The sequence below is a fragment of the Camponotus vicinus genome, unplaced genomic scaffold (assembly GCF_025532165.1).
Source record: "Camponotus vicinus isolate PSW18456_S1 unplaced genomic scaffold, iyCamVici1.0 SCAF_11, whole genome shotgun sequence".
NCBI classification, from domain to species: Eukaryota; Metazoa; Arthropoda; class Insecta; order Hymenoptera; family Formicidae; genus Camponotus; species Camponotus vicinus.
Window position 1 is genome coordinate 5,849,860 of NW_028141947.1, and position 16,854 is coordinate 5,866,713.

At 34.4% G+C, this 16,854-nt stretch overlaps 2 protein-coding genes and 1 pseudogene across 2 annotated transcripts; 2 read left to right on the plus strand and 1 right to left on the minus strand.

Moving 5' to 3' along the window:
* LOC145961982 (uncharacterized) overlaps positions 1-16,854 on the plus strand; it is a 357,225-nt pseudogene that overhangs the window by 214,793 nt on the left and 125,578 nt on the right.
* On the plus strand, positions 82-1,615 carry LOC145961853 (uncharacterized). Its single transcript, XM_083082359.1, has 5 exons — positions 82-447; positions 547-630; positions 735-875; positions 998-1,200; positions 1,276-1,615. The coding sequence occupies exons 1-5, from the start codon at positions 117-119 to the stop codon at positions 1,384-1,386; spliced, it is 870 nt and encodes a 289-aa protein (XP_082938485.1). The 5' UTR covers positions 82-116; the 3' UTR covers positions 1,387-1,615.
* LOC145961709 (uncharacterized) lies at positions 8,865-13,608 on the minus strand. Its single transcript, XM_083082149.1, has 4 exons — positions 13,353-13,608; positions 12,804-13,272; positions 9,027-9,249; positions 8,865-8,908 (listed from the first exon to the last, which is right to left on the minus strand). Exons 1-4 carry the CDS (start codon positions 13,595-13,597, stop codon positions 8,865-8,867), a joined length of 981 nt encoding a protein of 326 aa, XP_082938275.1. The 5' UTR covers positions 13,598-13,608.

Here is a 16,854-nt window from a genome sequence, read left to right on the forward strand (position 1 = left end):
ACCCCTTTTCTTTCAAAACCATACAATTTTTGTCGAAAACGTTTTTCTCTAAAATGCTTAGTTTTTGAAAGAAAAGGGGTGTACGGGTGGTCTAGGACACCCTGTATATAGAAAAAATGGCGTGTAATAAAAATTTGATATCAAGATGTGTAAAGTTGGCTGCGAATTTATCTCCAAAGATAAATTTCGCGAGCTACATTTCCAAATTAACGGAAACAAGTGAACATAATTATAGTGTATTTTCGAGTTTCGCATGTGCCTGCTCCGATACAATGCTTGCAATTTTATATAAATTGAGGCATTTCGACGGCGACGAGAAATTGCTAAATATTGCCGGCGAAATAATTAGAAGAGCCTTGAGAGAAGATGAGAAATATGAAGAAGAGGAAGATGTAGGTGGACATGTAACCTACCTACTCCAAAACTACAGCAGGATCAAGTCGGCGGGTAATTATTTTTACTCATTTTATTTATTTTTACTTTCGATGTAAAAATACAAAAAATCGCGATTATAAAGTTAAATATTTAATTACTAATTAATCGCAGGAAACAATAATCCCGCGAGAACAGCGATGGTGCGACCTTCGCGTAGACGCCGCGCTGAGGAAGAACCCGAGGCAGGTCCTTCACGTAAGTTTGCACGTAATAAAAACGCGTGCTAATTTTTCTCTGATAGATTGTTCGGTAGTAATAAAAATAATAATTAATACTAATAAAAATATTCTACATTTCAGGAAGACCGCGATTACTCGAGGAAAATCCGGCGATTCCCGTTGTCGTTCTTGACGATGACGACGGTGAGGAAAACATGGACGGTGACAATGCCGACATCGCATACGTGGTCAGCAGCCCCGATAGCGAAGTGTTCTCGCCAGGTAAGATGATGTTGATGTAAAATATATATTAAAACGAAAATCCGAATATAAAAGTATTTTTAAAACTTTTTTTAAATTTTGTTTCTATAATATTAAATATTCAAATCTTAAAATATTATTAGAATTTCTGCGAGAGATGGAGGAGCGCGAGAGAGTGGAGATTAATGAAGAAGAGACAGAGGAGAGCAGGGAAGCAGAAGAAGAAGTGCAGGAAGAGGAAGAAGTGATAGTGGTAGAAGAAGAAGAAGAAGAAGAGACAGAGAGAGAGAGGAAGAAGAGGGGGATGAAGAAGAAGAGGAAAATGTATACGCTCCCTCCAGAGAAGGTGACTTTATTAATTTATTTCTCGGTATATTTTTATGCTCGAATTTAATCCAACAAATTCTTAATTTTTCTTTAGAAACTCGTCGCTGGGGGATTAGCTATTCCCCAGAATATTAGTAACGGAATAAAAAACAACGAATATTGCTTTTTGCAACAAAAACACAATGCAAAAATTCCTAGTAAATAATAGTTGCTGTTTTCGAATTATAAATATTATTATTTGTATTATATATTTCAAAAAAAAATAAATTTCTATTTGCAGAAATATTTGTTACTTAAATTAAACTATAAAATTAAAAATCATTTATGTATTGGGAAAAATAATTAGTTAATTAATCTATATATGTTAAAAAACTATATAAAAATCCTAATTTAACAAAAATAAATTTTGTTGAAATATATTTGTTGAATATGTATGAATCTTTGTTTCATTAAATTGCAATTCTCTCTATATCTACAATTAGTATATCTTAAATTCATATTTGATCAAAAATAAATGCATAGGTGAAAGTGAAAGTAAAATAAGTAACATAAAACATATAAGTAGATAAAAAAAAAAATATATATATATATATTATAAGAACGACCAGAAATATAAAACTTACTGCTCGCATATGTGTTAAATTAAAATTAAAATTTGAATGGTGTAGACTTCATTGCCGGAGCGTTTAAAATTAAATAAAATGAATCCATTATATATAAACTCAAGCTACAAATTTTATTTATCTGTTTTGATAATTCCTCATATATTTTGCGAATCTTTATTAATTCTTTTATAATATTGCATAAACAAATAATAAAAAAAATAAGATAAGATAAGATAGCAAAAATAAAAAGAAGGAGTAGAGATATAGTAGATAGAAAGGCAAAAAAAAATTAAGAAAGGAATTCTGCGGATCTATTAATAATTTTTAATAACTGAATGTGTATTCTTTTACACTGCATTTAAGCACAGTGTATTAAATAAAAAATTGATAGCATTCGATCGATTTGCATTTCGATTTCGTTGAAGAATTAGTTTCCATTTTTTTTTTTTTTTTTTATATGTTCCGCTTTATTATATGATGGGCATTAACCATAAGTTTTATAAGCAAAAAAGAGAATATGAAATCAATAATCTATCTCTTTAGCACATACATGTATAAATTTTGTCTAATTGAAATAAAAAAGTTTCATATGTATATCAGTCACGTAATATTTTTAAGGAAATCACAAAAATTAATGAAATATAATCAAGCAATTATTGAATATGTCATATTGAAGTGTATGCTAATATCATATTCAAAAATTACATAATTATAAAAAATATATAATAATGAATAATAAAATAATATGTAATAAATCTTTTATTAAAAATAATTTATAGGCAAAGAAATTTAATTAAAATCATAAAATGCCGGAAAAATTATTACGCTATCCGAATCGTTATGTGGAATATGTAGTTTAGGCAAATACGCTTATTGTTTGACAGAATAGAATGTTAGAATGCGCAGCAATTTCTTTCTAATTAGTTTTTAACTTCTTGCGTTTTACAAAAAAGTATCTTATATATGTGCATTTATATATTACTTCAATTTTCTCTCCCTTGTTTGATATATTTATTCAAATCTTATCTTCTTATCTTCTTATCTTCTTAACAATACAAAACAATCACATCTTCTCTCTTAAGCATATAATAAAAGTAGAGGTAATATATTTCTACTGTATGGTACAGTAACTTTATGGAATAATATCTTCCAATACGTTGATAATAGGACATCGTCAGTATTCACTATAGTGGTTACTACATAATATTGTACCAGTGAGTATAATTTTTAGCATATTAAGTGTATTTATTCGTTACAAAAACTTTCTACAAGCAGTATACGACTAATTAAAAAAAAAAGAAAAACAAGTCAACATTGTTGTCGACGTGTAAATAGGAACGAGTGATATTTGGTTTTCTCAAGATGCCTCGATTACTAAGGAATTATTCAAAACTCTTTGTTTTGGAGAAACTGAAATAAGGAATGAAATAAGGAATCGTGTTAAGAATGGAATGAAATATACAGCTCAGACTTGATAAACGGTTTTTTAATTTTAATTTAGACGCACGCTTCTATTTAGAACCTATGCAATTTAAATGTATTTTTGAATGTTATTAAAGATCGTAAACTTACATTGTATATTTAATATCTTAACAATAAAATATGCATTTTTTAAATTTGTATGATTATGTGCAACTATTTTAAAAATTATGAATTTTAATTTGTTAGTTTTATAATTTTATTAAAAAAATTATTATCATAATATGAAATATGCGACAGTGTCTCAACACTATACTTTCTATGCACTAATTTTAAAATCGTAAAAATGCTTCAAATTATGCTTTTTACCAATTATATCCCAATCACTCTTGATTTAATTTTAAGCTATGCAATACTCATTTAAAAGAAGATTCTTTTTATTTTAATGAAAATGTATATTATATCCACTTCACTAATTTAATTTTCGTTTAATTAATTGAGACGATCAAAATAAAATTTATTTAGTGCAATTATTTAGGGTGCAGTGCTATTAATTAATCGCTAAATCAATTTTTAATTGAATTCAATGTTTCATACCTAGGATCTAAAATTCAAATATTTCCGGCGAAATGGATGATTCAAAGATAAATGCAAAAACAAATATAATCTTATATAATATTTAAATAACAAACTACTGTCAATATGAAGTGAGATATGCACAGAGCATTAAAGATATGAAATGCAAATTTACTAGGTTTGTAAAAATTTTGTAATTAATTAAAAAAAATAAACATCTATTATTTTTAGAATTTTACTGTGGAAAATAATGTTTATGGCTGTCGAACGGCTATCGAACGGCTATCGAACGGGTCAGGAACGGCTACGAACGGCTAAGGAACGGCAACGAACGGCTATCGAACGGGTCAGGAACGGCTAAGAACGGCTAAGGAACGGTGACGAACGGCTATCGAACGGGTCAGGAACGGCTACGAACGGTTATGTAACAGCTATCGAAACAACGATGGATTGACGATCGAGAATAACAGAGATAGCGAGGAAGAAGAAGAACGGCAACGAACGGGTCAGAAACGATTGCCAACGAGGCTGCGAACGGGTCAGAAACGACTGTAAACGAGGCTACGGACTACTTAGAAGCGACTACCAACAGGGCCAATTACGGCAACAAACGACTGCGAACAGCTATCGAACAGCAACGAACGGGGCAGGAACGGCTATCGAACGGCAACAAACGGGGCAGAAACGGCTATCGAACGGCAACGAACGGGGCAGGAACGGCTATCGAACGGCAACAAACGGGGCAGGAACGGCAACGAACGGCTATTGAACGGGTTAGAAACGGCTATCGAACGGTAACGAATGATAAAACGCACGGTGATACTCGGGGCACACATCGTTTGATCGACGAATCGAAACAACGATGGATCGGCGATCGGGAATAACCGAGGAAGCGAAGAAACAACATAGTTTAGAGAAACGGCAGTTGGTGAACGAATTGCACGCGCCGGCGAGAAAAAATTTTCCCCGAAGACATGTCATAGTGCGGGGATACGATGACCTGTGGCAAGCTGACATTGTCGAGATGCGTCCGTACTCTCGTTTCAACAGAGGTTACCACTACATACTCACAGTCATCGATGCGTTGAGCAAGCACGCGTGGGCCGCACCACTCAAGAGTAAAGGCGGAAGCGAGACAGCTGATGCTATCGCTGAGATAATTCGAAATAGCAAAAGATGTCCAAAAAACTTACAGACTGATATGGGGAAGGAATTTTATAACGCTGACGTGCAACGGCTCATGCGAAAACATGACATCAATCACTATTCTACATATTCAGTATTGAAGGCATCGATCGTTGAGCGATTCAATCGCACACTGAAAAACGACATGTGGAAGATGTTCACGCTGAACGGATCTTACAAGTGGATCAGCGCGTTGCCGCGACTCGTATCGGATTACAACGCGCGCAAGCATCGAACGATCGGTATGCGACTCGTCAACGTTACCCCTGCGATCGCTGAAAGACTCTTGGCTACTGTGTACAACCGTGTAAATATCGCGGGTCCGGCGAAATTCAAAGTAGGTGACTCGGTACGCGTTAGCAAGTACAAGACAATTTTAAACACTTCGATTGTCCAATTTGGCGTGTAACCTTTCTCAAAAATTGTCTTGTACTTGCTAACGCGTACCGAGTCACCTACTTTGAATTTCGCCGGACCCGCGATATTTACACGGTTGTACACAGTAGCCAAGAGTCTTTCAGCGATCGCAGGGGTAACGTTGACGAGTCGCATACCGATCGTTCGATGCTTGCGCGCGTTGTAATCCGATACGAGTCGCAGCAACGCGCTGATCCACTTGTAAGATCCGTTCAGCGTGAACATCTTCCACATGTCGTTTTTCAGTGTGCGATTGAATCGCTCAACGATCGATGCCTTCAATACTGAATATGTAGAATAGTGATTGATGTCATGTTTTCGCATGAGCCGTTGCACGTCAGCGTTATAAAATTCCTTCCCCATATCAGTCTGTAAGTTTTTTGGACATCTTTTGCTATTTCGAATTATCTCAGCGATAGCATCAGCTGTCTCGCTTCCGCCTTTACTCTTGAGTGGTGCGGCCCACGCGTGCTTGCTCAACGCATCGATGACTGTGAGTATGTAGTGGTAACCTCTGTTGAAACGAGAGTACGGACGCATCTCGACAATGTCAGCTTGCCACAGGTCATCGTATCCCCGCACTATGACATGTCTTCGGGGAAAATTTTTTCTCGCCGGCGCGTGCAATTCGTTCACCAACTGCCGTTTCTCTAAACTATGTTGTTTCTTCGCTTCCTCGGTTATTCCCGATCGCCGATCCATCGTTGTTTCGATTCGTCGATCAAACGATGTGTGCCCCGAGTATCACCGTGCGTTTTATCATTCGTTACCGTTCGATAGCCGTTTCTAACCCGTTCAATAGCCGTTCGTTGCCGTTCCTGCCCCGTTTGTTGCCGTTCGATAGCCGTTCCTGCCCCGTTCGTTGCCGTTCGATAGCCGTTTCTGCCCCGTTTGTTGCCGTTCGATAGCCGTTCCTGCCCCGTTCGTTGCTGTTCGATAGCTGTTCGCAGTCGTTTGTTGCCGTAATTGGCCCTGTTGGTAGTCGCTTCTAAGTAGTCCGTAGCCTCGTTTACAGTCGTTTCTGACCCGTTCGCAGCCTCGTTGGCAATCGTTTCTGACCCGTTCGTTGCCGTTCTTCTTCTTCCTCGCTATCTCTGTTATTCTCGATCGTCAATCCATCGTTGTTTCGATAGCTGTTACATAACCGTTCGTAGCCGTTCCTGACCCGTTCGATAGCCGTTCGTCACCGTTCCTTAGCCGTTCTTAGCCGTTCCTGACCCGTTCGATAGCCGTTCGTTGCCGTTCCTTAGCCGTTCGTAGCCGTTCCTGACCCGTTCGATAGCCGTTCGATAGCCGTTCGACAGCCATAAACATTATTTTCCACAGTAAAATTCTAAAAATAATAGATGTTTATTTTTTTTAATTAATTACAAAATTTTTACAAACCTAGTAAATTTGCATTTCATATCTTTAATGCTCTGTGCATATCTCACTTCATATTGACAGTAGTTTGTTATTTAAATATTATATAAGATTATATTTGTTTTTGCATTTATCTTTGAATCATCCATTTCGCCGGAAATATTTGAATTTTAGATCCTAGGTATGAAACATTGAATTCAATTAAAAATTGATTTAGCGATTAATTAATAGCACTGCACCCTAAATAATTGCACTAAATAAATTTTATTTTGATCGTCTCAATTAATTAAACGAAAATTAAATTAGTGAAGTGGATATAATATACATTTTCATTAAAATAAAAAGAATCTTCTTTTAAATGAGTATTGCATAGCTTAAAATTAAATCAAGAGTGATTGGGATATAATTGGTAAAAAGCATAATTTGAAGCATTTTTACGATTTTAAAATTAGTGCATAGAAAGTATAGTGTTGAGACACTGTCGCATATTTCATATTATGATAATAATTTTTTTAATAAAATTATAAAACTAACAAATTAAAATTCATAATTTTTAAAATAGTTGCACATAATCATACAAATTTAAAAAATGCATATTTTATTGTTAAGATATTAAATATACAATGTAAGTTTACGATCTTTAATAACATTCAAAAATACATTTAAATTGCATAGGTTCTAAATAGAAGCGTGCGTCTAAATTAAAATTAAAAAACCGTTTATCAAGTCTGAGCTGTATATTTCATTCCATTCTTAACACGATTCCTTATTTCATTCCTTATTTCAGTTTCTCCAAAACAAAGAGTTTTGAATAATTCCTTAGTAATCGAGGCATCTTGAGAAAACCAAATATCACTCGTTCCTATTTACACGTCGACAACAATGTTGACTTGTTTTTCTTTTTTTTTTAATTAGTCGTATACTGCTTGTAGAAAGTTTTTGTAACGAATAAATACACTTAATATGCTAAAAATTATACTCACTGGTACAATATTATGTAGTAACCACTATAGTGAATACTGACGATGTCCTATTATCAACGTATTGGAAGATATTATTCCATAAAGTTACTGTACCATACAGTAGAAATATATTACCTCTACTTTTATTATATGCTTAAGAGAGAAGATGTGATTGTTTTGTATTGTTAAGAAGATAAGAAGATAAGAAGATAAGATTTGAATAAATATATCAAACAAGGGAGAGAAAATTGAAGTAATATATAAATGCACATATATAAGATACTTTTTTGTAAAACGCAAGAAGTTAAAAACTAATTAGAAAGAAATTGCTGCGCATTCTAACATTCTATTCTGTCAAACAATAAGCGTATTTGCCTAAACTACATATTCCACATAACGATTCGGATAGCGTAATAATTTTTCCGGCATTTTATGATTTTAATTAAATTTCTTTGCCTATAAATTATTTTTAATAAAAGATTTATTACATATTATTTTATTATTCATTATTATATATTTTTTATAATTATGTAATTTTTGAATATGATATTAGCATACACTTCAATATGACATATTCAATAATTGCTTGATTATATTTCATTAATTTTTGTGATTTCCTTAAAAATATTACGTGACTGATATACATATGAAACTTTTTTATTTCAATTAGACAAAGGAGGTCCGGTAAATAAGGCCAAAATCTGCCTCGCGATGGAACCTAAACTAACCGTAGAAAAGTCTTTCTTACGACCCAAGAAAGACGAAAATCACCGTCATTTATCCGAGAAGTGGTGGGAAAGTTTTGGGAATAGCGTATTAAGCTGTTAGGTTTTAATGTCGATTTATACATAAGAACTAACAGTTTTTCCTGTATTAGCTTTAAGAGATCGTATCTGTGTAACCAAAGTAAAGTAATTTTTTATTTTTTTAAATATTTTTAATTGTTTTTAGATTTAAAACTTTTTAATTTTTTTTTATTTTTTTATTTTTACTTTTTTTTACTTTTTTAATTTTTTTAGTCTGTTCTTAAACATCATCCTCATCGTTTCCTTCGGACTCTGATGATGCTATGTTGTAAAAAATATCACAAAGAGAGTGTGCAGGTTTGTTTATGTCAAGTAAAAAACGGGCATAACCAAAAAACCACATGATTGTGGCTACATGAGAACAACATCCAACGACACGTTGTCCCACTTTGCAGCTGCAAAAATGAGCACTAAGTGCTTCGATTCCTTGTTTGTTTTTATCGACAAGAACATATACAAAGTACTTAACGGACATGGAGTGACGAGATCGTATACGCACTTTCAAAAAAATACTAGCAGACCAGTCCAACGCTATACCGTATTTTCTAAAATCAATGGGTCTTGTTGGTTTCGCCATTTCAAACTCAAAATCACCGTTTGAATTTAAGTGATCAGCATAATAACTGTGTGCCATTTTAATTGCGTACGAGCTGCAAGTGTAAAGCCAAAGATCTTGCATATCTAATCGTGGAAAGAATTCTATCTCGACATCTTCCATACGTTGGAAACGAGAGGTCTGCGAATTTAGTTTTTCTTGACATACCAATTCAAATAAGTGATTTTTTTCGTTCGAAAAATGAAGCATTTTATCTATAATTCTTTTATCAAGATCAGAAGTGACAACTGGTTTAAATGTCAAGTTAAGTAAAGCACAAGCAATCTTAAAATCGTTGAATAAGGTATCTAGTGTGGTATTTTGAATAGTTCTATCAAAATACTTAAAGATTTTCTTTATTCTTCCGTTTACAACTTCGACAATATAGCGAACTTTTGTGATAAGTCGTGAGGAATTTGCTTGCTGCGTTGTCAGTGGTAATGAAGGTTTATCGGCAAAAGATGGCATCTTCGCTACAAATCCTTTGCTCGAGATATTTGGAATGCAATCCCTAAAACCGCGATCAACGATTATAACATCGCCGGGCTGAAAACTATTCCAATCGGTAGTAAAATCGGTTTAAAAGATCGATCAAAATAGAAGCGTCGTTTTTGTTTCCCGGAAAAGGACCCCAAACCGCTCCAATATAATCATCAGGAAATACTGCCATCATTGGTTTGATCAAATTCCTGTGTTTATGGCCAGAATAAGTCATACGTTGAAATGCGAAATTGGAGCTTTTCTGGATAAAGACATATGTGTCATCAAGCACGAGAATAATGTGTTCACCAGACGGAGCATGTAAACGTTTAGCAGTATCAGTTTGATGATTGATCAGATCAGCACGATCGCGCGTCAGTGAAAGATACTTGTCACAAAAAGGCCCTATAAGAATGGATCTGCAAAGTTGGCAGTAATTGCGAGCAGTTTTTTCTGCAATATTCCAGCGAATAGCTAGTTCTTCAAAAGTGTAACCTCGTCGAAGACGAGATAGATACACTCCCAAAGCGAATTCCATTCGGACACGAGTAAGTAAATCTTCACTTGACAGGAATTGTAGAACGTCGAAATATTGCTGATGTTCTAAACCAGTTTCGAATTTCAACATGTCATTTTTCATATTCAAAAAGGAAAGAGGTGCTTTGTCTCTTTCTGTCAGAATAATGGATTTAAATGTGTGGAAAGAAGTTAGTATTTCTTCAGCATTCAAAGAAACCCCCATACCAGCTGTTTCAAAATCATTAGGAATTACTAGTGATTCTTCCAAATCATGCACGATACAAACACGTGCACCATATTTTACAAATACGTTTTTTTTATAAATATCTCGAGACATTCTTCTTTAGTCAGATTTCTTAAACTTCTAACTACAGAACACCCAAAAACGCATTTGTTGTGGCCTGAATAACTTCGTTCAATATCTAGATGAACAGTAGGCTATAACTCATTTTGCTGTGCAGCAAAATCATCTTGCCCAGATGAGGAATGTGCCTCAGGACGATGCAAGTTTCTGTAACATTTTTTACAATAATATCTTTCGTCCACTTCGCGATAATCTGTGCGTGATCGTTTTTCGAGATTTATGCCACAGGTCGAACAGACTTTTGTCATCGCGATATAATTGAAAGAAAAAACTAAATTGAATAGAACTATCCCACTAAAATAAAACAAACTTGACGTATTAAACAAACTGTGTGAAAAATCTGTGTTCTTATTGAAAACTTCAGAACCTCTATTCAAAGTCTTGTTAAACTCTGAGTCAGATATTTACTATCTACAGATTAGTAATGAAACAAAATCTGTAAGCGTTTTAATACCATACACTGCAACAGTAATCTTAAAAAATCCTAAATAATTTGGAAAATACAAAGACATAAACTTGTATGTGCATATAGGTGCGCATCATACATAACATAGGTGTAACATCAGCGAATGTGGATTTATGAAAAATATTAACTGTAAAATGAATATAGACAATAGCATGAAGGTGATTTCTACATGTCCGTTCGTATTGTTAATATCTTCTTTTTTAAGTCAAAAGTGAGCACGAAACAAGTCATGCGTTTCCAAGACTGAGTTCTTATATCCTCTCTTCTCAATACACACAGTATAGAGATTATATAAGAACAGGAGTGCGCACTCGGGTTTTAATCTCGGATGAAAAAATCGAAACAGTAGATGTCGCGTCGGTAGCATTTCTCAGAGATATAATGGGGGTATCAGTGGGGCTAACAGATACGATCTCTTAAAGTTAATACAGGAAAAACTGTTAGTTTCGATGTATAAATCAACATTAAAGCCTAACAACTTAATACGCTATTCCCAAAACTTTCCCACCACTTCTCGGATAAATGACGGTGATTTTCGTCTTTCTTGGGTTGTAAGAAAGACTTTTCTACAGTTAGTTTAGATTCCATCGCGAGGCAGATTTTGGCCTTATTTACCGGTCCTCCTTTATACATGTATGTGCTAAAGAGATAGATTATTGATTTCATATTCTCTTTTTTGCTTATAAAACTTATGGTTAATGCCCATCATATAATAAAGCGGAACATATAAAAAAAAAAAAAAAAAATGGAAACTAATTCTTCAACGAAATCGAAATGCAAATCGATCGAATGCTATCAATTTTTTATTTAATACACTGTGCTTAAATGCAGTGTAAAAGAATACACATTCAGTTATTAAAAATTATTAATAGATCCGCAGAATTCCTTTCTTAATTTTTTTTTGCCTTTCTATCTACTATATCTCTACTCCTTCTTTTTATTTTTGCTATCTTATCTTATCTTATTTTTTTTATTATTTGTTTATGCAATATTATAAAAGAATTAATAAAGATTCGCAAAATATATGAGGAATTATCAAAACAGATAAATAAAATTTGTAGCTTGAGTTTATATATAATGGATTCATTTTATTTAATTTTAAACGCTCCGGCAATGAAGTCTACACCATTCAAATTTTAATTTTAATTTAACACATATGCGAGCAGTAAGTTTTATATTTCTGGTCGTTCTTATAATATATATATATATATATTTTTTTTTTTATCTACTTATATGTTTTATGTTACTTATTTTACTTTCACTTTCACCTATGCATTTATTTTTGATCAAATATGAATTTAAGATATACTAATTGTAGATATAGAGAGAATTGCAATTTAATGAAACAAAGATTCATACATATTCAACAAATATATTTCAACAAAATTTATTTTTGTTAAATTAGGATTTTTATATAGTTTTTTAACATATATAGATTAATTAACTAATTATTTTTCCCAATACATAAATGATTTTTAATTTTATAGTTTAATTTTCTGCAGATAAATTTTGAAATTCTGATTTTAAAATTTTGAGTTTGTCTTTGTCTAGATAAGATGCCAATTTGTTGAGACTTGCCGTAAGAAATTTGTACGAATCGATAAAACTTAATTTTATATATTTTTTCCAATTGTCTTGTGCAACTTTAACAGTTTTTGTAAACGATATATATTTTTCCTTGGTTATCGGAAGTAATTCGATTTCCCCTTCGAACGCCGTGGCTATATCCTCGATAATGAAATGCGCGTCGTAACCTGATAAATTATGAAAGACTATCGGAATATATAATGATTCTTTGTAATTTAGATTGCAATTTGAGTGCGCGGGACCTCTATATCGCCCGGTCAAATGACAATGATCGCGTACGCGTGTATCGTCTTCTTGCGTAAACGGTTTTTCGCATATATGACAATGCGTTGCGCTGTGAAATTTTTCCCACTCGTCCGATGTTAAATTTACCATGGAGACATTTGTAGTCATTAAAATAGTTTTTACACGTAACGCTAAATTTTTAAGTTCTTCGGCGAACCACGCGATACAATCAATACTGCGGCGAGAATGGTACGCGGATAACGAGTCGTCGAACGAACAATGCATATAATACGCTATACTAAATACCTTATGATACTGATAATTTTTTTCTTCGTCAGTCTTTGTCAACGCACATTCCAAATCGGCATAGATCACAAATGGAAGCCGCTCTTTCCTCGTGTAGTTGTTGAACTCGAGCCACTTGTCCTTATCGCTCGGCAATCGGATAGCGCAGTCGTTTATTTTTCCGCAGTCTACCGTATGTGACTGCAACTTGTCCTCCGATCCGAAATAGTGCAAGCATCTGTAAAAGAATATTTAAATTAAAGATTTATGCAATGCATTATATTTTATAATTACATAAATTATTTAAATTATACGTACCGATCACAGATATATTTCTTGTGATCCTTTTTACTCAATTGTGAACTGACAAGTCGCGATAGATTTTTGATCCATGCGAAATGTCCGACGCTGTTACCGTCTTCCACGTACAACAAGTTGACGTGCTTATCCCGTTTCTGCTCCGAAAGACGTATCGGGACAATGCTGTTTTCTTTCTCGATGCTGTACACGTTGATGGAGATATTGTTTATATGTTCAAACTTTTTTAGTTGGTTCAACGTCATCGGAAACTCAATATTTTGTACATTTAACACCGTCGTATAGTGGGGATATGAAGATTCCCGATTCGTGTCTCTTTCTGCGGGGTATAGAGCGGCCACCACTGCCCACGCGAAACACGCATTGTCTCTGGATTGTACATTAATTACAGCTCTCTTCATCATAATTTCTCGCGGCAATTTAATATAACATCCCGCGCGCACAGGATTATATTTATTTATATTTACAGTTAAATTTTGTATTCGCGACAATGCCCAGCCACTATCGCGTTCCTGAAATTCTTTTAGCAATGCTAGGGTGGCCTCGATAACGCTGCGCTCGTACCACTCGTGTAAATCAGACGTGCGAAAGAGTTCACAGTTTCTCGTATTGATACTTTTATTCGCACGCTTATCACCCGACACAAATTCACCGTTGAATATAGTGTTCAATTTTACACTGTTGTATCTTCTTATAACGTCTTGCACTTGCTCGAGCACGATGTCTTTGGCGTCCTCGAGAAATTGACGAGGTTCGATATGGTTTGCGTTAATCACAGCACCGGTTAGAATACGGTTATCGAACGCGGTATCAATCTCGCGCCACACAAGTTCATTTTGATGCGCGCTACATCCGGCACCCGCGTTATTGTCGCCACTGTAATTACCACCACTGGGCATAAACTGTCTCTGCAATCGAGTCTTTGCACCTTCGACTCGCGCGATTCGAGCAATCAGCGATTGTCGATTCCCGATCGATAATCGCGGTCGTTTGATCCGACTTTGTTCTTCCAGCGACTCGATGTACTCGTTGCATCGTTGTAGCCATGCAAAATATTCGCCCAAGGTGGCAATTTGGTTGGATTGCTCCACCAGGTCGCGTTCAGTCTGTTCGATGTTTTCCATTTTATATATAATCACACAATATATATATATATATATATATATATATATATATATATATATATATATTATTACACTTTCTGACAGAACACTATAATTTTTGACTATACTTTTGCTATACCGTCGTGTCGATGCGCTTTCAAATCACGTACTATGATCTGATGCGCTTCGATCCTTCATATATTCAACCAACAAACTTTCAGAGATTGTTGGAGGCACAAAAGAAAAAATTTTTGTAACTGAACCTAGGGTTGAAAATGTGTTGTTATCTCACTATGATTCACAGATTGCTCGAAAACGTCGGACCCCGAAATATCTCAAAAATGTGTTGCTATCTCGCTATGATTCACAGATTGCTCGAAAACGTCGGACTCCGAAATATCTCAAAAATATGTTGTTATCTACGTATTTCCATCCGCCCAATCCTTCAAAGAATACTTCTATTTATATTGTGTATGTTAAAAAAATATAATGAAAAGGACTCTGCTGCACTAGAGTATCATTTCTTTCGTTGCTCTTCTGTGTTTCGGTGGTCTGCTGCACTAGAGTATCATTTCTTTCGTTGCTCTTCTGTGTTTCGGTAGTCTTGTGCAATGGCTGAAGAAAACGTAATTATCATCGACGATGATACGGTGGCTGAAGAAAACGTAATTATCATCGACGACGATACGGATGATGATTACGATTATTGGATGGATCCAGTTGTGGCGGAGCGGATGGAGATAGAGAGAGAGGAGAGAGAGAGGAGAGAGATGGAAGATGATGGATCTGATATAGAACCCTTGGCGAAGGACAGTGATTATGATAGTGACAATAGTGTCGATATTCTTGATGAACGGTTACAAAAGAAACAGCGAGATTTAAGCATATCTGAAATAATGACATACAACCAAGCAACAAAGATATGTTGCATTTCCTATTACTACATGGAAAATGGATCAAAATTTTGTACCGAATGCTTTCTAGAAGCACCGGATCAGTATGAAGAAACTAGTGCTGTTCGAGAACATAGAACCATAGCTTATGTTCATTTGGAAAATATGTCATGCAAAGGGTGCAGAAGATCTTTTAATCAAATATTGGCCTGCAACATGTGCCCTATTTGCACAAATTAAAATAGATGATGGATAACATTGTAAGTATCTTTTAATTCATTATATATCAAATTATTATATATCAAAAGTATTTTAAAATAAATTATTAAAATAATTTAAACTAATGAAATGCGTATGTTTTCTTCTGTTTTCAGAAACGGCTTCCCCAACATAGCCCGACGGTCTATTTTATATATTATTATTATTATTTTTTATATTGTATACTTTTTATTAAACACACACATTTAAATAAATTATATATATATTTTTAATTGTAACAAAATCATGACGTAATTTCTTCGCACGCATTTCCATCCACCCAATCCTTCAAAGAATACTTCTATTTATATTGTTTGTTAACTGGTAATATTGTATAATATCTCAAAAATGTGTTGTTATCTCGCTATGATTCACAGATTGCTCGAAAACGTCGGACCCCGAAATATCTCAAAATATAAGTTTATGACTAATATTGTATACTTGCGATAATACAGAGAGAAAGAGAGATAAAAGGGATAAAGAGATAGATAGAGGGATAGAGGGATGGAGAGGGAGAGAGAGAGAGGGATAGAAATATAAAGGGATAAAGAGAGAGAGCGAGAGAGAGGGAGGAATAGAGAGAGACCCAAAATCTTCTTCATAGGAATACCGCCATTTTTGTTTATACGTGCGTCCCCCGCAGCCTCCGAAATTCCCTCCGTCCCGCGTGACGTCATCCCTGATAGGACCTGAGTTAGAACCCGCGTGACGTCATCCCCCTCCATCCTGCGTGACGTCATTCCCCCGCACCGCTGAGATCCCCTCGCCCCTCACCTCCCCTGAGATCCCTGCGTTAGAACCGGCTTAGTGCTAACTACTTACAGATTTAGGCATCCGATACATAACTTCGATACTTAGACTCCAGTACGTAAGTTATTGACTTTAATAACTATCTGATATCACTTATGTCACAATATATAACAAAACTAAATGGTTTGTACATTTTTATTTGATGCATTTCAAAACCCAATAAAGTAACGATAATATAATATAACATCAATGTTATAATTTCTCACTTCAACAATGTAACTGCAATGTAATATGCCTTGTACGTAACAGTTACATTGTTAAGTGGGAAATATTTTATATTTACTGGAAAACGTTATTTAGTTCAATAGGAAAATTTATCAATAAAAGATAAATGTGCTTCTATTAGATATCTAATAATACTCTGAAACACATCAAAAAAGTTATACAAACTGTTTTACTTACATTATTAGTATGTAATATATGAAAAGTTCGTAAAAT

What these genes read in the sequence shown, in the direction of transcription:
- LOC145961709 (XM_083082149.1), bottom strand. Translation starts at nt 13,597, where the DNA reads ATGACGTTGAACCAACTAAAAAAGTTTGAACATATAAACAATATCTCC. An exon ending in CGCAAGAAGACGATACACGC is followed by an intron (nt 9,250 to 12,803) that starts GTACGCGATCAT and finishes CTAAATTCGCAG; the next exon opens with ACCTCTCGTTTCCAACGTAT. An exon ending in AGCGTTGGACTGGTCTGCTA is followed by an intron (nt 8,909 to 9,026) that starts GTATTTTTTTGA and finishes TCATTTTTGCAG; the next exon opens with CTGCAAAGTGGGACAACGTG.
- LOC145961853 (XM_083082359.1), top strand. Translation starts at nt 117, where the DNA reads ATGGCGTGTAATAAAAATTTGATATCAAGATGTGTAAAGTTGGCTGCG. An exon ending in CAGCAGGATCAAGTCGGCGG is followed by an intron (nt 448 to 546) that starts GTAATTATTTTT and finishes AATTAATCGCAG; the next exon opens with GAAACAATAATCCCGCGAGA. An exon ending in TAGCGAAGTGTTCTCGCCAG is followed by an intron (nt 876 to 997) that starts GTAAGATGATGT and finishes AAATATTATTAG; the next exon opens with AATTTCTGCGAGAGATGGAG.